At 38.8% G+C, this 22655-nt stretch overlaps 1 protein-coding gene across 1 annotated transcript; it reads left to right on the top strand.

The window, feature by feature from the left end:
• The first annotated feature begins 11951 nt into the window (after window positions 1–11951).
• Window positions 11952–18094, top strand: LOC122052301 (replication factor C subunit 4-like). The gene is made up of 7 exons (XM_042613767.1): window positions 11952–12237; window positions 12342–12448; window positions 12531–12632; window positions 12730–12925; window positions 17341–17469; window positions 17550–17744; window positions 17825–18094. Exons 1-7 carry the CDS (start codon window positions 12058–12060, stop codon window positions 17933–17935), a joined length of 1020 nt encoding a protein of 339 aa, XP_042469701.1. The 5' UTR covers window positions 11952–12057; the 3' UTR covers window positions 17936–18094.
• Window positions 18095–22655: the final 4561 nt, after the last annotated feature.

Below are 22655 nucleotides of genomic sequence, written 5' to 3'. Positions count from 1 at the left end.
CTACATTTAACCCTTACTTCTAATTGTTAGTTGTATGACCTTTTAATCGTTTGTTTAGCTAATTCGCTTTTGAGACATCTTTAGTAATTATAACCAGTCCTTGTGGATTCGATATTATTTTATTACTGACGATGTAACCGTACACTTGCGGTGCGTAACAATTCATCTGATGCTTCCCTAGAAAAAAGGAAAGTTGTGACTTTTTTACAATTAACACATAAATTCATGATACTTCTTATTTTCTGGTTGATCTAAGCATCGGTCAAAATTGAGCAACCATTCAAAACTCATTCTTCTTCTTGTTTCTTTAATAGACTTTTAGTTCTATCTACCTCTTCCTTCAATAAGTGCTCCCTTAATAAGTATTGAGTCGGAGGACGATAACCCCGTCCAAATTGACCAACCGCTTCCACAAACCTCTTGAAGCTATCATTGTCAATGGCATGAAAAGGAATATTGAACTCATACACCCATCAAGCTAAAAATTGGTACACAATGTGTGTCCTTTGCTTCTAAAGTGAATCAATAATATTTTATTGTTATTTAGTCATCTTGCTTCCACTCAATGAAAATTTAGGATCAATAACGGATACAAATATGTCCATAAAGCCAAGAGTAAGCAGATTCCTTCTTATCCCTAGAATCCCTTTGTTTTCCTCATATTTTTTTAATAACAACTTCTTCTCTCACCTCTATTTCATTGATATTCTTTTGTTTTTTTTTTTGTTCTTGCTTCTTCAATTGCATTCTTACACTTCAATTTATCCTCATTCGAGAACTTCTTACACAGGGCAATATTTCCCTTGATATTGACAACATATTGTTTGAGCTTATAAATTCCACCATAGCCCCCAAGGCGTAGCATAAATGATGGATACATGACATCTCTGGCGTAATGACCAGGGGTCAATTCTTAGGAATAAATGACCTGGGGTTTACCCCACCATACGCCTAATGTCTATGTACCTACATGTACCTCCCTTCATATCCGTGGGGCTGACACTAAGGGGGTCGTTAATGTAGCGGATCTATAATATTTTTTATAAATTCCACCACTAGTAATTTTTTGACACAACTTACATTTCAACTTATCCAAATTTGTAGAATCCACCATCTCCACAAATTTTCATTCAACATCATTTGAATTACGTTTCAAAGGAGTACCAATCGATGACATTGAATTAGATGCCTACGAAGATATAGTACCCGACATTTTACTACAAGTTAAGCATTTAAAAAATCATAAATAAAGAACATACAAGCAATGATTATCAAACATTCAAAAAACCATATATGACAATTCTCAATTCAAGGCAAGCAATAACATACAAGCTTTAAATAATAACATACAATTGAATTTTATTAAGTATAAACCAATGGCCGGAAATAAAGAACATATAAACAATGGTTATTGATCATGTCAGGAAGCTGAGAAGATGAACCTGTCGGAATGATGTGTCTGGAATGTTTGACCGCATCTCCATGACCCGGAGGGTGAGCTGGCTCTCGTGTTGACTGATTCGTCAGAAGGCTCCTAGTCAACACTACCTATAGCCAGTGACCAGGTTGCCCCGGTCCCTAGTACCCCGATGCTCGAGGTATGTCCCAAAAATATATAAGCAATCACATAAAATAGAGCAGTAAAATAAGTAACGAGTACGAGAGTGTACCCTGGCCCCGGGGGGAGGGGGGCGCTCTCGGATGGCTCGGTGAGCTGATCGCAATGATGATCGAGTCGTCGTGGCCCATGTGTCCACCAGGCAGTATGCAAGCCAAAATATGTCCATGGCTCACAAGCCGGAATACAACACATACCAGTGACTCATAGGTCGGTTGGTAAAAATGTCTCACCATCATAATAGCAATACCAAGGGATCGAACACAACGGCTCAATGGCCGGAAACACAACAGATGTCCGGAAACACCGCGATGGATTAGATATGTGTTGAAAGTGGTGGAGACATCGACTGTACCGCCATTGGAGTCGATTGTAGAACCGTCTGAAGAGGCGGCATCGGTTGGGAGAGGCGGCTGTGGACGCTGTAGGCAGCGGCGGCCACTATAGGATGCGCCAGATGTGGGAAGGGGCGGAGGTGGCTGCAGGGAGCAACGCCGACCGTCGTGGGTGGCGATGCTGGCTACAGGAGCTCGCGGCTGTGCTCCTGGGCGAGGTTGGTGTGGAGAAGGGAGAAAGGAGAAGGAAGGTGATGCCCAGAGCGACTGCGTGCGTGAGGCGGGGGTGCAGCTCGTGAGGAAGCTACTGGCGGCGGGCTATGCACGCTGTGACATAGAGACGGTGACAATAGTGGCATCGGCCTGGAGCGGCCTGAAGGGGAGCTGCCGATATGCCGACGTTCTCAAGCGGAGGCAGCCACTGCGACTACAATAGGTGGTGACAGCGGACTGGCAACAAGGAAGAAGCCCCGCAGGTCCAGCGATGAAGGAAGAAGAGAGATGGCTGGAGGAGCCGGAGGCTGGCGACGCGAGGAGGAGGAAGAAAAGAGAGGCGATGGCGGCCGACGATGGCGCCGGCGAACAACAGGAGATGAGGAGGAAGAAGACCCTTTTCGTGTTGGCGGTGGCCCCCCTCCTCCCGTTTCCCTTGGTGAACAGTGCGCTTTAAACACCCAAAAACCCTAAATGTGAAAAGACCAAAACACCCCTCCCCCTTCTCCTAATCCCTGCTTTGCCCTCAATCTGCCTCCACATCACAAGCCTCCCCTTTAAGTCTAGTCGAAGGAGGCGTGAGTCCGACTGACTAAACAATCTACCGCCAAAGCTGAATCACTTTCGATAATAGAGTTGAATCGCTGAACCCATAATACCACGCAAGCGGTCACTATAGTAATGGTGTCGCACGAGAGATGATAGCGGTGCTGAGCGAACTAAGAAAAATAGCACCGAGACGATAACCAAACAAATGCCGAGCGAGCGGCAAGACAATAAGCGAACGATGAGTAAAATGATAGTCGATCGGGCGACACGCGGGATGACAAGCAAACAGAGCGGACGAGCGATGCCGAGCGCGCGACCTAGTTCAAGTGTGCGACCGAACAGATGGCCGAGCGATACCGGTCGGATGGCTACGAGAGTGCTGACCGAGCGGCTCAAAGAATGGATAATCGGGCGATCGTAAAATGCTGTCCCGATAATCGAGTAGCGCTGAGTGGGAGGATGCCGAGTGGACGAGCGAGGCCGAGCACGCGACCGCGAAGAGCCCGATCGGGTGATCGGAAGGATGTCGATCGAGTGAGCAGACGCCAAGTAGACGTTGCCGAGCGCGTGACCGAGAAAGCGTCGGTCGGTCGACCATAAGATGCTGACTAGACCATCGCGAGAATGTCGAGCGCTTGACCAAGTGATTTAAGTATGGCCGAACGGACGGCTAAGCTATACTGGTCGGATGACTATGAGAGTGCTGAATGAGTGACCCAAAGAATGTTGACCGAGCCATCATAAACTGCCAATCGGATTGCCATAAAACGCGACTGGGAGACCGAGCGAGAGGAAAAGCAACGTTGGGCAGGCGTGGAGCCTGAAAACTGAGTGGGAGCATATCTAGTGAAATCGAATGCGAACGGAGACGAAAGTCGTGAGCCGAACCAGCGCATCGCGCGTGAACCGAACTGGAGTGTAGCCCGTGAGTCGAAGGCACATGGAAGCAAAAGTAGTGAGCCAAACGAGCGCAGAGCCTATGAGATATTATGGCCCGAAACCAGCAGAGATACTCTCGTTCGTGAACATTGGAGGTAGCTCGACCCCGAACGGGGGAGATAAGCTACTCTGATGCTTCGTGACTAATGAAGACCTCTCGACCCTAGTCGGGGGAGATATGAGATCCAATGAGATGGTCCGAGACCAATGAAGATCACTCGACCCTGAACGGGGGAGATAAGGAAATATGATATGCTGATCCGAGACACAATGAAGGTCACTCGACCCCGAACGGGGGAAATAAGGAAATATGATATGCTGGTCCAAGACCAATGAAGACCACTCGACCCCGAACGGAGGAGATATAAAATTTGACATGCTGGTCCGCGACCAATGAAGACCACTCGACCCCGAATGGGAGAGATATAAAATCTGATATGCTGGTCCATGACCAGTGAAGACCGCTCGAACCCAAACGGGGGAGATAGAAGATCCGCTGGTGACAATCGCTCGACCCCAAACGGGGGGAGATTGAATATTTGATAAGCTGGTCTGAGACCAGTGAAGACCATTCGACTCCGAACGGAGGGATACATGCTCTGATAAGTTGGTCGGTGAAGGCACGGATTTAACGTCGTCGCTCGACGGTCTTTAAGGCGAGGTTTTTATAGTCACCTCTTCGACTCTAAGGTTTAATGTCGCTGCTCAACAGTCTTCAAGGCGGGGTTTTTATAGTCATCGCTTCAACTCTAGGGTTAACGTCGCCGCTCGACGATCTTCAAGGCGGGGTTTTTATAGTCGTCGCTTCGACTCTGGGGTTTAACGTCGTCGCTCGACGGTCTTCAAGGCGGGGTTTTTATAGTCGCCGCTTCGACTCTGGGGTTTAACGTCGCCACTCGACGGTCTTCAAGGCAGAGTTTTTATAGTCGCCACTTCGACTCTGGGGTTTAACGTCGCCGCTCGACCGTCTTCAAGCTAGGGTTTTTATAGTCGCTGCTTCGACTCTGGGGTTTAACGTCGCCGCTCGACGGTCTTCTAACATAACTCAAACCCGGTCGATCGACGCGGGAGTCTTCAACAATGAGCTCGTAGCTCTAATAAAATATAAACCCGGTCGATCGGCACGGGAGTCTTCGACAATGAGCCCGTGGCTCTGATATAATACACCCGGTGGATCGGCTTGGGGGTCTTCAACATCGAGCCCGTGGGTCGGATATAATACACACCCGCCTGATCAACTCGGGGGTCTTCGACATCGAGCCCGTGGCTCGGCTATAACACACCCGGCCGATCGGCTCGGGGGTCTTTGACATCGAGCTCGTGGCTCGGATAATATACGTCCGATCGATCGACACGGGGTCTTCGACATCGAGCCCATGACTCGGATAATATACGCCCGACAGATCGACACGGGGTCTTTGACATCACGCCCTTTGCTCGGATAATATACATCCAATCGATCGGCACGGGGTCTTCGACATCGAGCCCGTGGCTCGGGTAATATATGCCCAGTCAATCGGCAAGGGGTCTTCGACAACGAGCTCGTGGCTCAGATAATATACGCCCGATCGATCGGCATGGTATTGCTCGATCGAGGAACTAGGGCAGATCATATAACTGAAAGAGAAAAGATAACGCAAAAACTGACCGAGGTTATGAGGATGGTAGAATTTTACGGCGTCGTCCATCTTCACGTTCCAGATCAGGTGTGTTCCCACAGACGACGCCAATTTGATCTTGTCAGGAAGCTGAGAAGACGAACCTGCCGGAATAACGTGTCTAGAATGTTTGACCGCATCTCCATGACCCGGAGGGTGAGCTAACTCCCGTGTTGACTAAGTCGTCAGAATTCCGACTCCTGGTCAACACTACCTGTAGCCAGTGACCAGGTTGCCCCGATCCTTAGTACCCCGATGCTCGAGGAAAGTCCCAAAAATATATAAGCAATCACATAAAATAGAGTAGTGAAATAAGTAACGAGTACGAGAGCGTACCCTAGCCCCGGGGGGGGCGCCCTCGGATGGCTCGGTGAGCTGATCGCGATGATAATCGAGTCGTCGCGGCCCATGTGTCCACCAGGCGGCATGCAAGCCAAAATATGTCCACGGCTCACAGGCCAAAATACAACACATACCAGCAACTCATAGGTCGGTTGGTAAAAACATCTCACCATCATAATAGCAATACCAAGGGGCCGAACACAACGGCTCGATGGCTGGAAACACAACAGATGTCTAGAAACACCACGGTGGATCGGATATGCGTTGAAAGCGGTGGAGGCATCGACTGTACCGCCGTCGGAGTCGACTGTAGAACCGCCGGAAGAGGTAGCATCATCGGCTGGGAGAGGCGGTGGCGGACGCTGTAGGCGGCGGCGACCACTGTAGGATGCGCCAGATGTGGGAAGGGGCGGAGGTGGTCGCAGGGAGCGGCGCCGGCCGCTGTGGGCGGCGATGTCGGCTACAGGAGGTCGCGGCTATGCTCCTGGGCAAGGATGGTGTGGAGAAGGGAGAAAGGAGAAGGAAGGCGACACCCGGAGCGACTGCGTGCATGAGGCGGGGGCGCAGCTCGTGAGGAAGCTACCGGCGGCGGGCTATGCACGTTGTGACATAGAGACGATGATAATGGTGGCATCGGCCAGGAGCGACCTGAAGGGGAGTTGCCGATATGCCAGTGTTCTCAAGCGGAGGCAGCCATTGCGGCTACAGTAGGTGGTGACAGCGGACTGGCAATAAGGAAGAAGCCCCGTAGGTCCAGCGATGAAGGAAGAAGAGAGAGGAACCGGAGGAGCCGGAGGCTGGTGACGCGAGGAGGAGGAGGAGGAGAAGAGAGGCGGTGGCGGCCGGCAAACAACAGGAGATGAGGAGGAAGAAGACCCTTTTCGTGTTGGCGGCGGCCCCCTCCTCCCGTTTCCCCTGGTGAACAGTGTTCTTTAAGCACCTAAAAACCCTAAATGTGAAAAGACCAAAACACCCCTCCCCCTTCTCCTAATCCTTGCTTTGCCCTCAATCTACCTCCGCATCAGTTATCATTTATCAAACATACAATTTTACTAACATGGTAGAAGAAAAGTTCTCTACGGCTGCGGCTAGAAATAAAGGAACAAGGGCTACTTTCCTTTCATTGTTGGCACTTGGCAGCCTCGGCGACAGCAAGCTCCTTGATGAAGACTGAAGGAGAAAGAGGCTAGGGCAGCAAACTCCTTATTGCTCGTTGATTTTTTAGAAGAAGGGGAGGGAGAAGAGGCATCAACTAGGGCAGGTTGGAGAAAAAATGGGATGAAGAAGAAGAAAGGGAGGGAGAAGACGATGAGGTTCAGGGTTTAGAGCGGCTAAAAATCCCATTAAAAGTTTAAAATAGAACCCTATAATTTATAAATCCATGTTTTCTGCTTTTTCCTTCCCCTTGAATCTATTAGTTGATCGATTGGTAGTGTTGAATCGATCGGCTGATCGATTCAAGGGAAAGAAGTTTGTCACGAAAAATTAGCTGAATCGATCAGCTGATCGTTTCGACGAGGTTTTCACAATAATTAGAACTGTGTTGATAATCAATTTGGCAGGGTTATGTTTGTTGCGAAAACCCTGCCAATCAGGCGCTGCCGAGGAGGCGGCACCCAATGACATCCTAGGTAACTGATTAATGCCTCACCACCTACCGTCGTCGTTTTGGCAAAAGGCGGGGCGGTGGGCTACTAGCGACCGCATGGCTGAAGATTTTTGAACACTATTAATTACTACTATTCTTTCCATATTATTACTTGTTGTGCTAATGTTGTGATGTAGAAAAATCATATGGTTGAAAAAGAGGGCTCCAGGCGCTTGGGCATACTCTAGGTGCGCAGACACACTCCAGGTGCCTGGAGGTCCGAGTGCCCGAAGATAATCCAAGCACCCGAAAAAAGAGGCGAAGCAGCGGGCGATTGGATGAGGTGACGCATGCTGATTGGCCAACCTAAAAACCAACCTTAAAAATTCAAAATATTTTTAAAACCTTTTTTTTAAAAAAGAATCTTTCTAAAAAAATCATTCTTTTTAAAAAACCTGTTGAAAATATTTTTATTTTTTTAAAAAAATATTTAAGGTTTTTTAAAAAAATCTTTTAAAATAAATTAATTAAAAAATTAAATTAATAGAAAATTAAAAATTAATTAAAATATAAATCCAAATTAATAATTAATCATTATCAATCTAAAATAAATAATTAATTAAACAATCCCAATTTAATTATTCTAAAAATTAATTAATCACAATTAATTATTGAAACATAAATTTAACTTAAATTAAAATTTAATTAAAAGTTTAATTTAAATTGGAGCTTAAATTAAATTTAACTTAATTCAATTAAAATTAATTAAAACTTATTTTAAGTTAATTAACTCTAATTTAATAACTACTAAATTATTGAATTGAGTCCAGCAAATAATAGTTAATCAATATTGATAATCGTTAATTCAACTAGTTTTAAGTAAATTATCAATCCAAAAATAAACCTATTTATTAATTAAATTAAATAAACTTAATTTGAAATTAAAATTTTAAACTTAATAATTTAAGCTTAATTAACTTAATTTAAACTTAAAAATTTAGACTTAACTTATTCTAAACTTAATTAATAAAATAGTAGTAATTAATTATTTCATTTAGCCTGTAATTTAATTAATCCAATCCGAGATTAATTTTTAAGGAATAATTGATTAATTCTTAAGTTAAACAATTTTATTTTTATTACAATTAGAATGAATGAATAGAAAATATTGATTTTTTACATAATATATGTTTTAAAAATTAGTATTCCCAACACTAAGTCCCTTAGACAAGTAGGTAGAGTTTCTTATATTTAACCAGGATAATCAGAGGTATCAAGTTAAGGAGGAGTGCCAACATAAGGGGAAGGATGTACTTTCAAAATATGTTAAGCAAGTTAATTAATACACCTTAAACGAACCCAAACTTTAGTATCAAATTAAGGAGGAGAAAGTATTTTAAAAATATGTTGAGAAAATTAATTAGCATACCTTAAACAAACCCAAGTATTAAATTAAGGGGCAGTGCCAAATAAAAGGAGAGAATACATGGTAAAAGTATTTGCTTAGAAAAATATTTTTCAAAAATCCTCTTATTTAAAATTCTTATTAAATATGTTTTTAAAAAATTTTCCTACTTGAAAACCATTTGGAAAAGAATTTTCAAAATTCAAACTTTTTAAATTCCCTTAATTAAAATTACTTATTTTGAGAAAAATACTTTAAAATTTGTGTTACAAAATATTTTGAAAATCTTATTTTTAAACGGGCTGAAAATTTATATTTATTGAAAAATTTTATTTTGAAAGCAATTAAAAATATTTTGAAAATATCTTTAGAAATTTTGAAAAATATATTGAAAATATTTTTCCCTGAAACCACTTTTGCAAAGTTGAAAATTCATTTGAAAAATTATGTACAAGATTTATATGCCAAATTTTTAACATATTTGTAAAACTATATATTACATTCAACTCTCTAATTGGTTTTCTGAATATAACACTTAAATTTACTTTAATTCTTTTTTATGTATAACAAAGGTGGAGAGTAAGAGTAAGGGTTAAAGTTAAGAAAATTAAATTACATATTTCTTGGACTTAATGCATAATGCTTTACTTAGGGTTTTAGACTTAATGCATATTTTTTTGGATTTAATGCATAGTCTTTTACTTAGCTAGAAAGAGCTTTATTTTCCTAACTTTAACCTAGGTTGTCATTACATCAAAAAGGGAGAGATTGTGAGCGCAAGTTGTAACAATTATCAAATTCAGATTTTGATGTATGACAAAGGTTAAAGTTAGATTATGTTATGATCTGATCCTTTTACCAAGTGCGTAAGATATGAACTCGATGAGTTTAGAGGATTGAAACACCAAGCTGAAGTCTAGCTAGGTTGATAGCTGGCATGAAGTCCAGATTAGTTGAGATCTAGCAGGAGGAAGATTAGATGGGTTGACAACTGGTTGAAGTTTAGATTGGTTGAGATCTGTTAGGAAGTCCTGCTGGGTCAAGGGACCTGACATTAAGGAAATCTACGATTGGTAAGTAAAAGTAAGCAACTGGAGGAGAGATCTAGTGAGGGCACATTCCGACCTAAAATTTCAGCGAAACATAAAGTTAGGACCGGATAGTCCGGAAACTGTCAAATATTTAATTACTACTCTTCTTTTCATATTATTGCTCGTTGCACTAACCTTGTGATATAGGAAAATCATGTGGCTGAAAAAGGGGGCTCTAGGCGCCTAGACACAATCCAAGCACCCGGGAAAGGAGGCGAAGCAGTCGGCGATTAGATGAAGTGGTGCATGCTAATTGGCCAACCGATGCCACAATTCAAGCGCCGGAGAAGTATAAAGTTTCGAAGATAACTTTTGACGAGGTGCATCCACGTCAACACTCTAGGCGCCTGAGGGTGTTCCAGGCGCCCAGAGATGGTCTATAAAAAGAACTTCGACTAGCAATTCGAGTACAACATTCATTCTGATTTTCGTTCTTACGCGCTACTCCGAGAAGACTCCAACGACACCGAAAGGCTACTCCGACAATCAATGTTCAAGCAATTTCTTCTTCTGTTGTTAGTTTTTTTATTTAACCGTTCTTGTACTTAAACTTTGTAAATATTTTCAAATTGATAGTGATTGCCCAATAAAAGTACTCCACAAGTATGAGCCTTGGAGTAGAAGTCACCGAAGACTTTAAACTAAGTAAAAAAGACTTGTGTTAGCGATTATCTTTGTGTTCTTCTTTCCTTCATTTATTTTTCACTTTGTATTCTCATGAGTTTAGAAAAAGCAATGACTATTATTCACTCTCCCTCTAGCATCTTTTCTATCATACCGATACGGGACGTGCAGCATAAGATGGACAACATATCAAAACTCATATATATATATATATATATATATATATATATATATACATACATACCCTCCATGTTTAAATTTCAGGATCCGTCACTATCTACACACACGTTTGTTCTACTGCGGACCAAATACCACGTGACTATGCGGACTCGGGGCATCTGGAGTGAGTCCAGACACCTGAATTCACTCTAGGTGCCCCAAGTTCGCAGAAGGTTTTTTTATTTTTTTTTATTTTTTGGGGTATATTATATATGTTTAGCGTTTAAGATTTTAGAATTTAGGAGTTGAGTTATAATAAGTTTGAGTCAATAAGATTTTTCCTCTAGGGTTTAAACTTCCCTTTGAGTTATAGAGTTTAAAATTAAAAATTTTAGATGCTCATAGGGTATATTATATACATTTAAGGTTTAAGATTTTAGGATTTAATAGTTGAATTATAATAAATTTAAGCTAATAAAATTTAAGGGGGTGTTTGGTTAATGAATTTAGGAATGAGGGAATGAAATGATAGTAAAAGAAATTGTTTGGATTGTGGGTTTAGAAATGACAATTTGGGAATGATTTCTAGATTTATGGGAATCAACCAAATTCATATAACTAGGTGAGTTTTATTTTCATTTTCATTCTCATTCCTATCATTTAATCAAATGCCACCTAAATTTTCCTTTTGAATTATAGTGTTTAAAATTAAAAATTTTATACTTAGAGATACAGTGTTCATTTTTAAAGAAATATTATTTAAAAAAAAATAAATACAGCTATCTAAACACTATAGCGCACCTTAGTCCGTGACATACAATTGGTAATGAGCACAGATCTTCTGGACTACTTTTTTGTGGTCCAGGGGATGTGCCACTCGTATTTGTGGGTGGATCGTGGTTGCGATCCGACCGTAAATTGTTGTGATTTCTTTCTGGGTTCACCATCCCCACCAGGTTATAGTTTTGTTTGGAGCGGACGGCCGGAGGCCGCCTGGAGGCCGCTTGGAGGCCTCCGGTGGTGGATAAGTGACATGGTTACTAGGCGCCGAGCGAAGGTGTCCTCCGGGCGGCCTCCGACCGTCCGCTCTGAACAAAAACTATAACTTAGTGGGGACGATGAACCCAAGAAATTAAGGAATCATAATAATTTACGGTCGGATCATGACCACAATCTGATCGTAAATACAAATGATATACCTCCTAAAAAAAAAAAAAGTCCTAAAGATACTACCTCATCGGCAACATGATATATACATATTTTTTTCGATTTAATTTTTTTATTTAATATTATAATCCAACTCTAAAGCAATTGCTTATTAGCATATATTTAATATTTTAACTCCGGCACTGTCCGACTAATTTTTAACTCCGGCACTCTGAGTACTTTGAAAATAATAAAATTTTACCTAAAACAAAAATAGGGCTTGTGATTTTTCACTCTCTCTCTCTCTCTGCTTAAGGGTTTTGCTCTCCCGCCCTCTGCCCCTCGAGAGATCGAGAGACAGAGAGGAGCCCGAGGCTCGAGCGAGACTCCATGGCTTCCGCCACTTCCCCTCCTCCGTCCTCCTCCTCCTCCTCCTCCATCCCCTACGACGTCCCTTGGGTCGAGAAGTACCGTCCTGCCAAGGTCTCTGACATTGTCGGCAACAACGACGCCATCTCCCGCCTCGAGGTCATCGCTCGCGACGGTAACATGCCCAATCTCATCCTCTCGGTAAGCCCCTTTTTCTACTACTTCCGAAACCCTACGCGAAAGCCCCATCTTCGCGGGGTTTCAGCTGTGTCAGCCTTGGTTAACCTCGTCGACTCCGATTCCAGGGGCCTCCTGGTACCGGGAAGACCACGAGCATCCTTGCTCTTGCGCACGAGTTGCTGGGACCTAATTACCGTGAGGCCGTCCTCGAGCTGAACGCGTCCGATGACAGGTGCCCTCTCTCGACATTTTGTCAGCGTGGGCTTTTTGATCTTCTTTTGTGAACATTCGTCTTATTGCTACGGGATCTGCAGGGGCATCGATGTTGTCAGGAACAAGATCAAGATGTTTGCTCAGAAGAAAGTGACACTGACCCCTGGTCGCCACAAGATTGTAAGTTTGGATGAGGCTGATAGGTAATTTGATGTCTTTTCTGTATTTTAATGTAATATCAAATTGAAAATATCGGTTGTGACTTATTCTTTTTGGCTCGATGTTGGAAAATACGTGCAGTATGACTTCTGGGGCTCAACAAGCACTGAGAAGAACGATGGAGATTTATTCAAATACCACCAGGTTTGCTCTTGCCTGCAACACTTCGTCTAAGATAATTGAGCCAATTCAGAGCAGATGCGCGCTTGTTCGCTTTACAAGATTGTCAGAGCAAGAGATTCTTGGCCGTCTTATGGTGGTTGTGGAGGCAGAAAAAGTAAACTCTCTTACGTTGTATTTAATTTAACAAATGCTTTCATATTGGTAATTTTCTATTAGCATTGTCACTCAATTTTTCACACATAAATGATGCCAAATCTGTTCCATCTTATGTAGTTCTTTAAAATAACTAGTGCTAAAATCTTGTTTTAATTTTTCACACACTCCCATGGTTATTGGTTTCACTATAATGTTTGTATACTGTTTTTTTGTAGGTTTGCTAGTAATGTACTGGTTAGTATTGTGCTAAATTCGATGCCGTTTCTTGAAGAAATCAGCATTTCATTCCATATTAAATGTGAATCTGACCTAACTGGGATATCTAGATTTGTCACAATAGTGTGACTGTGTTCTACACTTCTACTTGAGGTCTTTTGTTCTTTTTTCACTTTCCCTCAACTTGTCAAGTTGCATAGTCTTACAATTTTTTTATTCAACTTATCCCATGTACAAATGAAGGGGAGCCTTGGCACAACGGTAAAGTTGTTGCCATGTGACCAAAAAGTCATAGGTTCGAATCCTGGAAACAGCCTCTTGCAAAAAGCAAGGTAAGGTTGCGTACAATGGATCCTTTCCCGGGGCCCCGCATGGCGGGAGCTTCGTGCACCGGGCTGTCTTTTTTTTTATCCCGTGTACAAATAGTTTGGTGTATGTAAATTTGCCTTGGTTCTTTCAGTTGCTTAATCTCCTACCTTTCATCTAGATTTTTGGCAAATTTCCAAAGGATGCACTGCACCCAGGTTTTTAGATTTACAAAATGACACACCATAATTTGCTTTTGTCCAAATCACATGCCTCCTCTTTTCACATTGCCAAAATACCTTGGCTTTGCGGGATTAAATCCTGTCTTCTAATTTATGAGGTTTAACATTTAATCATTTTGAACAAATAGAATTATCATTTGGGTTGTGAGAGTGAAATTTACAAAAATAAAGTTATTTTAAGTTAAAATAAGTTAAATGAGATTGTCAAGGTCCTTTTGCCTAATGCTAAGGCTATTAAAGTGCAAGGCTATCAAGGAGCAAAAATATATTATTTTATGGTGGGAAATGAAAGCAGATTTAGATTCCTTGGAGGCCAAGGATGGTCTCAATTTGTGTTTTTGACAAGTGTAGGTTCATCAAAAACACCTTGATTACCTAGCACTTATCAAGAACATAAATTAACTATATTTTTGGGCAGAAATATGGTCACATTATTTTTAACAAGTGCAAGGCCATGAAGATGCTTTTGCTTTACACCTTAATCAATTTTAACTAAAGAATCATACTAGAGCTTTCCTGTGAGTCTCAATTCGAATATTTCAGTTTTTTCTTTTATTGAAAAACACTTAAGCGTGCATTTGATTCAAGTTATCATGCATAACCTTGGTTATATTATTAGGTAATCACATAACCAAAGTTATGGAGAATAAAATATAGTCTAATGTTGTTTGGTTCAACATTTGGAATACTCATTATGGGAAAAAGAATTTGGGAAAAAAATTGGGATTTTTTTTTGTTATCCCTGGAATCACGTAAAACCTCATCCTTCCAAGGTAATCACATTTATATCCCCCATTTGTTGATGTGGCGGGCGTGCTCCATTACCTAGGAATCACTCATTACTTGAATCAAATTGGATTAAATAACATAACCTTAGGTAGATAACCAAGGTGATCAACAATAACCTTCAACCAAACATACCCTAAGTGTTTTGGAAAAAACATTGACTTCCTTCAAAATCCCATTTTAACTCAAAAGAATTATAATCTGTAAATGTGACTCTCACGACTAATGGTATCTTTGAAGATAATTAAGTTTCAACCTAAAAAAAAAACCTATGCCAAGGTATTTCATAAGAGGAGGGTACGGATTTAATAAAACCCAAAACTTAGGTGTGCCCTTTAATAAGTGTGCTTTTCTTCTTCTCTTAGTTTGTTGCTGGAAGCTAAAAATGGAATTTGGTTAACTGAAAACATTTTTATTGAGAACTAATTTCGATGGTTAATCAATAATGGAAAAGAGTAATAATCATGGAGGTGTTTTGTATCCAAAATAAAAAGGTTAGTTTTTGTTGTTGGCTGGGCTTTATGGTCGGAAAGAATACTAGTTTGAAAAAAGGGTGTAATGTTGTGAATAGGAAATGTAATTTAGTATAATGTTATGAATAGAACACCCAAGCATAATAGCGTATAGATTAACTAGCATCCTTAAACTCCATTGCATAACCATCTAACCATGCCTTGCTTATCACATAAAGAGATGATGTGCGACATCTAAGGAGGAGGAGGAGATTGTCTCTGAAATAAAAGATCAATAAAGGATAACATAATAACAAAAATATATAAAATAGTTAATCTAATAGTAACATCAGATTAATTAAAATGTGCATTATTATTGTTAATAATTAAATAAAAATATTTATATAATATATAAAATCCTTAATGTGATAATAATATCAAATTAGTTAAAATTGTATATTGTCATTGTTACTATCCATCTTACCAACAATGATTTATAAAAGGAACAGAACAATCAAGCAAATACTGATATATATCATATTATCCAATGTGAATCATACAAGTATTATATGATAGATTGTAATACCCCAGTTCTGAGATTCTGGTTAAGTATGACTTAAAAGGTTAGATGATACTATCCATATCACCAAGATGCACCTTCCTTTTCGGAAGCCCAAACTTAAGAATTCCAAAGTTAAGCATGCTTGACTTGGAGAAATCTTAGGATGGGTGACCTCCTGGGAAGTTTTCTAGGGTGCGTGGAGTGAGGACAAAGCACGTTGAAAGGACCTCCGGTGGTCTGTGGAGCTAGTCGTCAACCCGATGGGCAATTCTAGTGGCGTTCTCGGTTCAGTCCGGGTGGGGCCCGCCCGGCCCAAGGCGTTACATAGATATTAACTAATATGCATGTTAATATATTGATTATTTTTATTATGCTAATATACATACTAATATAATCATATCTAACAAAGTATATTATTATTATTATTATTATTATTATTATTTATAACACATTTTGTTATCTCATATATTAAAAAGTTATTTATTTATTTTTCATTTTTTTTTTATCAATTATGATTCAACCATAATTCAATCGAAACGACATGGCCAGATACCTAAATTGTTGGGTTGATATTTATATTGAGAATCATGGCTACCATGGAAGGCACTACTAGAATTGGAGGAAGTGGTTTCAACATCGTATGAACTAGAGTTTAGGAGAGTGTAAGTTTGATAATCTTTACAGTAGTAGTAATGACTATGGAGGATATTAGAGAAGAGTTAAAGTGAAATGAGATTCATTTGGAAGAAATTCTGGTTGAGATACATCATATGTCTATTTGATGGCAGGAATATGTGTGCACTCAGGAAGTATGTGATCTCTACTATTCTACTTTACTATCTGTTTCACTTTTATCCACAATGTCATTATTAACACCAATATTTTGATTTTTCTCTGAATTATGTTTCCACCAACGCTAATGTACAACCTTGTATCTTAGTCATAATCGTATCACAATGGATGAGTGACAAACCTCAAATGTGGTTGGTGTGTTCATGAGACATTGGCTATTTGCAATATAGATTATATATGAATACTTAAATATCGTATACCTATTCTTAGGTTAATTACTATTAAGGTCAAGATCCTCAAGAAAAAACGTTGCCCACATGTTCTCAAAAGATGTAAATGACGTTGCCTTGTATTCTTAGCACTAAAACGTGCTGCAACATTTTGTGTCTTGCTTTTCCACATTACAAGGTTGGATATACATAGGAATTTCTGAAGTTTACTTTCTATCGATACAAGACTTAATTGGCATAAAAAATATTAATGTTTATGTGTTCTTGGTTTTTATGAGGTAAAGCTTTGCATGGAGAATACCATATGATTCTTAACAATATGAATGCATCGCTAAGTTACAAGGCTTTGAAGTATAACATAGTTCCACATAACCACACTCTACCAATGTTATCGGACATCAATAGATGATCTACTCATTATAGGTATAATAAAGCAATACAACATGGCCTTCAAGTCATTGGTAGGTCGACAAGCTTGATATCCTCACACCTCAAATAATAACTCTGCATGGTTCTGCTTACTTTCGAGTCCATACCAACCTTATCATATCATTACGAGCATGATATGTTTTAAACTTATCTTACCTGCACATTTTTGCACATTCAAGATTAAATTAGTCAAATTTGGTCAAATATGGAAAACCTTGTGATAATCATAAAAAGAAACAACAGATATAATAGGTTTCCTCTTCAGAATGAAGCTTCCTTGTGTTCAATAGAGGACTTGCACATAGCTTCCATGCATTCTTATGCACAACTGATGGTAAAAGATTCAGTCTTGTTTTTTTTTTTTTTATAATTTGTTGATTCTATGCCAAATCCAATAGGTACCTTATGTACCCGAAGGCCTCGAAGCCATTATATTTACTGCTGATGGTGATATGCGGCAAGCTTTGAACAATTTACAAGCTACTTTCAGTGGATTTCGTTTTGTTAATCAAGATAATGTGTTCAAGGTACAATAAGCCTCAATATCCATCAGTCTTGAGAACAACATTGATGTGAACAACGCAATTTATTGGTACTTGGTCTGCAGGTTTGTGATCAGCCCCATCCATTGCACGTAAAGAATATGGTTCGCAATGTGCTTGAAGGGAATTTTGATGATGCATGTTCTGGCTTGAAACAACTCTATGATCTGGGTTACTCCCCCACTGACATCATAACCACCCTCTTCCGTGTGGTCAAGAATTATGATATGGCTGAATATTTAAAGCTGGAATTTCTCAAGGTAGTTCGTCAAGCCGACACTGATTTTCTATTGTTCTCAAACTCTCTGCTTAACTATTCTCTTATTTCTTCTGAGTTCAGGAGACAGGATTTGCTCATATGAGAATCTGTGATGGAGTAGGTTCCTACCTTCAGCTCTCAGGTCTTCTGGCAAAGTTTGCGCTGGCTAGGGAAACTGCAAAAGCTCCATAGATGTGTATTCTCGTCGTCTGTCTTTGAACTGAAAATCTATATTCATGAAGTAGCTAGTTCGATGATGAGACAGATGGAAGTTATGCAAACTAATACACCGGTATGCATATGAATTTAGTTCCAACTTTTGGTTATATTAGGTTCAGTTAATTTGTTTCTCGTGTTCCCTTGTCATTTAATTAGCTGCTAGGAATCTGTTAATGTTGGATTTTGTCCTTATATGACCTACCTAACCAGTCATCATATCTGTAAGTGTCATGTTTGAACATCTGGCCTCTCATGATTAGTGAATCTCTCGCCGCCTTTCCTAACTGTCCGGAGTTATTATCAAATCAGAAGTTCTGGTTTGACTATCATATTGTTGGATTTTTCGGGTCGCGAAAATCACTTTTCGCATCGTGGAAATCCCGAAACCCTCAGTTACGGATCCGTGCGAAGATAAAACTTTTGAAAAACTTTCGAGTACGAGTTTCTAAATCTCGATCTACAGTAAATCTACAAAGGGAAACAAAGAATATACCCTTGATGTGTGCCTTTCGCGAATCCCGCTTGTCCAAGGTGCCGGATCTCAAGTTGTCAAGGTAAACAACTCTCTATGCGTATCCACATGAACACAATAGGTGGAGAAACCAAACAAAGGTGTGCTAGCACCTAGAGTGTTCGGCCAAGAAAGGAGGAGAGGGAGAGAAGAATTGGAGCAAGGAAGAAGATGAAGGAATGAATGAGAATTACTCAAAAAATGAAATTTATTCATGCCATTCATGTGGCCGACCACATTAAGAGGGGTTGTAACCTCCATGGAATGTTAAGAGTCACAACTCTTGGTAATTCTCATGAGGTGACATCCCACTTAAGTAACCATGATGATGTGGAGCATCATCATTGGCCCACTCAATGCCAACTCACCAATGAGGTGGCATAAAGTCAAGTCAAACTTGACTCTTCATCTTCCTCTCAAGTCAAGTCAAACTTGACTTAATCTCTCTCATGGTTGATCTAATCCAACCATTTAATTCAAGTCAATTTAATATAATGAATCTAATTCATTTAATTAAATTGATTCAATGAGTCATAATCTAAATTAGACTCATTGAACACATGAATCAACTTGAGTCCAACTCAATTAGCCCAATTATGATTACTCTTAATCCAATTTGACTCATCAAATGAATCTAATCATCTTGGTTCATCATATGAACCTAATCTCCATCTAATTGTCCTTAGTGTGTGACCCTATAGGTTCTTGTAACGTTGGCAATGCCTCTAAACTCATTTAGGAGCATAAGTAATGAGCGGTATCTAGCAATACATCATTACTACCCAAGATACAAGAATGTTGAGATCCAACATCACCTTGTGATTACTAATTGTGACTCCTCACAATATATGACAAGTGTCCTATCCTAGACATCTAGATTAATCAATGTGAGACATATACCGTGTCATCCTTTGATCAATCTAAATCTTGAACTCCAAGTAGACTCACTAAATCAAACGAGCTCAATATCTCATATTGACTCATTTGGGCATGACCATGCACTTCGTGGTCTCACTCTATCAAGAATATCGATGTCGCTCCCGTCATATAGGAGGGATAGATCTCATCTACATCACTCACATTCCTCTGCATAATTCGTTACATACCCAGTAATCGTCTTTATAGTCCACTCAATTACGGGTGACGTTTGACGAAACCAAAGTACATAACTCCTTATGTAGGGATCCATGGTGACTTCAGGTCCAAGGACTAATAGTCATACTAATAGCCACATGAGAAAGTATATGACACTCATATAACGATCCATGATATTTTCTCATGGCGGGTCATTCAGTATACATTCTCCAATGCATACCTATGTGTCAACTTGATATCTCTATATCCATGACTTGTGAGATTAAGTCATCGAGTTGATCTACATGCTAGTCTTATTGCATTAACATTGTCCCTGAATGTTAATACTCGACTAGGAATGATTAAGAGTAGTGTTCCCTATATCATCTCACTATCGGTTCAACTAATTGATTGATATAGGTGAGAATCTTCTACTCAAGGACGCTATTATACTTAGTTTATTTGGCACCAATATAAGTAAATATAATAATCAAAATAAATACCTTTATTTATATATAAGAATATGATATAATAAGTCCATAATATAATCATCGAATGATTTACTCTAGGGCTCTAACTAAGAAATCTTCAAGAATCATACAATTGCAGGACTACCAGATATCAAATTGTGTGATTTTCCTTCCCATTACGGCTTCCCAAAAATTGCATATTAACATGCGAGTTTAAGGTTCTCTCTTTTACCCGAAATGAATCTTTACTTCGCCTCTGTGCAGGATCCTCTTTTACATCATAATTTTTTTTTCTTGTTTGTATGGGAACAACAATCTTAATAGTGTGAGTTCAAGATAATTTTCTTTAGAGTATATTATTTATAATTAATAGTATTAGTTGATAAAAAACTATAAATGTATTAAATTTGAAATAATGAATTGTGAATGAAAAACATTAAAGTAAACGGCTTTTAGTTCTGGAGAATTAAAATCAAATAAGTGATTCAATTCTTATAAGTTTTAGATACCCATATTATTCAAATGAGAAATATTGGTGAGGTATCGCCAATATGATAATGCGTGATTGAAAAATTGAAATCTTTTTTGCGTATTGTGTAATTCATTTGCCTACTTAGTCCAGTGGCGGATCTAGGGGGAGCGGGGGTGTGCTTGAGCACCCCCTTGTTCCCGGAAAATTCTACTAGTATGCTGCAATTCGAGGGGCAACGAGAAGGAAGACAAGCTTCAGCTCTCTTCTTTAAGTACCATTTTCCTTTATTGTCTGGGACCGCCACTACACTTAGAGATAGTTTATAGGATTGTGATGGTAGGATCTACCATACATTAGGAATTAGAATCTTAGGTAGATGGTAACACAATGCACATGTAAATAGTATGATATAGATGAAACTAGTAAATTGAATGTTTTAGTAGAATAGGAAAAGAAATAACAGCAATAATAAAATCTTATCTCGTGAGATAGATTATATGAATTTTTTTATGTCATTTAATTTTATTCCTTAATATATTATTATTAATATTTAAATAATTTTATCTTATTTTATTATTGTTAATCAAGTATTTTTTTATTTTCTTTGTTTGATTTGTGTATTTGTTATAGTTTTTCATCGTCTAATTAGAGCATTTATTGATCGTCTAAGTATATATTTGTACCATCTTAAATATGATTTTTTTCTCAATAAATATAACTTTGACTTTCTCTCTAATTACATCTACCTTAATATTTCATCTCTACAACTCTCGTCTTTTACTCATGTGCTCGAGTCATAGCCTAAAATTCAGCGTCATTTAACATAACATATTTAATCACCGTTTTGTAGAATTTTCTTTTAAGCTTTAGAGGTATTTTATGGCCCCCAGGGCGTAGTGCAGACGGTGGGCGCATGGTATCTCTGGCGTAATGGTCAGGGGTTGATTCTCAGGAACTGACGATTTGGGATTTACCCCGCTATGCGCCTATGGCCTGTGTACCTACATGAACCTCCCTCCATATCCGTGGGGTCGGCACCAGGGGGCCGCTAAAGTAGCGGATCTACCTTTTTTTTAGAGGTATTTTATGATCTCATAAAATACACAACGCTTTCTTCCATTTCAATCCTCCTCCTTGTATTCTATGATATCTCTCTCTATCCTTCATCGTTTTGCAAAAATAATCTTAAATACTTAAAACTCTCAATTTCGACCATTCGTCATCTCCTATTTTAACAATTATCTCATTATATCTAATATTATTAAATTTAAATTTTATATATTCTATCTTTATTCTACTAAGTCTAAAACCTTTAACTTCTAGTATTTTCTACCAAAATTCTAATTTAACATTTATTTTTTCATGTGTTTCATTTATCAAAGTGATATCATCTACAAATAACATGCATCACGGTACTGTGTCTTGAATGTGTGAGTTTGTCCATGATTAGTGTAAAAAGATAGACTCAGAACTGATCCTTGATATAGTTCTATCTTTATTGAAAATTCTTCAATTAATCCATCTGAAGTCTTCATTCTAGTCGTTACATTCATACATATCCTTAATTAGTTCAATATATATTATGTTAATATTTTTCTTTTCTAAAATTTTTTATATAATTTCTCTTGAGATTTTATTATAAGTTTTTTCTAAGTTAATGAATACCGTATGTAGATTTTATTTTTGCTCCTTGTACTTTTCAATTAATTGTCTAAGAAAATATATAGCTTCTATTGTCGACCTTCCATTCATGTACCCAAATTGATTTTCGATTATCGCAGTATTCTTAATCTTTTTTTCTATTACTTTTATGCAAAGTTTCATGGTATGATTCAATAGTTTAATACCTTTATAATTTACATAATTTTGTACGTTTCTCTTATTCTTATATAAAAGAACTAAAGTACTTATCATCGGTTGATCAAATGTTTTTTTCGTTTTCAATATCATGCAAATAATTTTATAAGTCATTCGATATATTGTTTTCTATACACTTCCATATCTCTATCATAATATCATCCGGTGTAATAATTTTTTTATTTGATATTTTATTTATAATTTGTTCTATTTCTAAAGTTTGAATTTTATTATAAAAATTTATACTTTTATACTCATTTAATTTATTTAAATTACCTAAATTTAGTTGGACATTTAAATTTTTATTAA

Source organism: Zingiber officinale, chromosome 3A (genome assembly GCF_018446385.1).
Source record: "Zingiber officinale cultivar Zhangliang chromosome 3A, Zo_v1.1, whole genome shotgun sequence".
Classification (NCBI taxonomy): domain Eukaryota; kingdom Viridiplantae; phylum Streptophyta; class Magnoliopsida; order Zingiberales; family Zingiberaceae; genus Zingiber; species Zingiber officinale.
Note: the sequence above shows the minus strand (reverse complement) of the source record. Positions and strands in the feature narration are given on the sequence as shown.

Excerpts from the sequence above, each read along its gene's own strand:
- LOC122052301 (XM_042613767.1), top strand. The coding sequence starts at position 12,058 with ATGGCTTCCGCCACTTCCCCTCCTCCGTCCTCCTCCTCCTCCTCCTCC. Across the intron at positions 12,633-12,729 it reads AGTTTGGATGAGGCTGATAG|TATGACTTCTGGGGCTCAAC; the intron begins GTAATTTGATGT and ends AAATACGTGCAG. Across the intron at positions 17,745-17,824 it reads TAAAGCTGGAATTTCTCAAG|GAGACAGGATTTGCTCATAT; the intron begins GTAGTTCGTCAA and ends TTCTGAGTTCAG.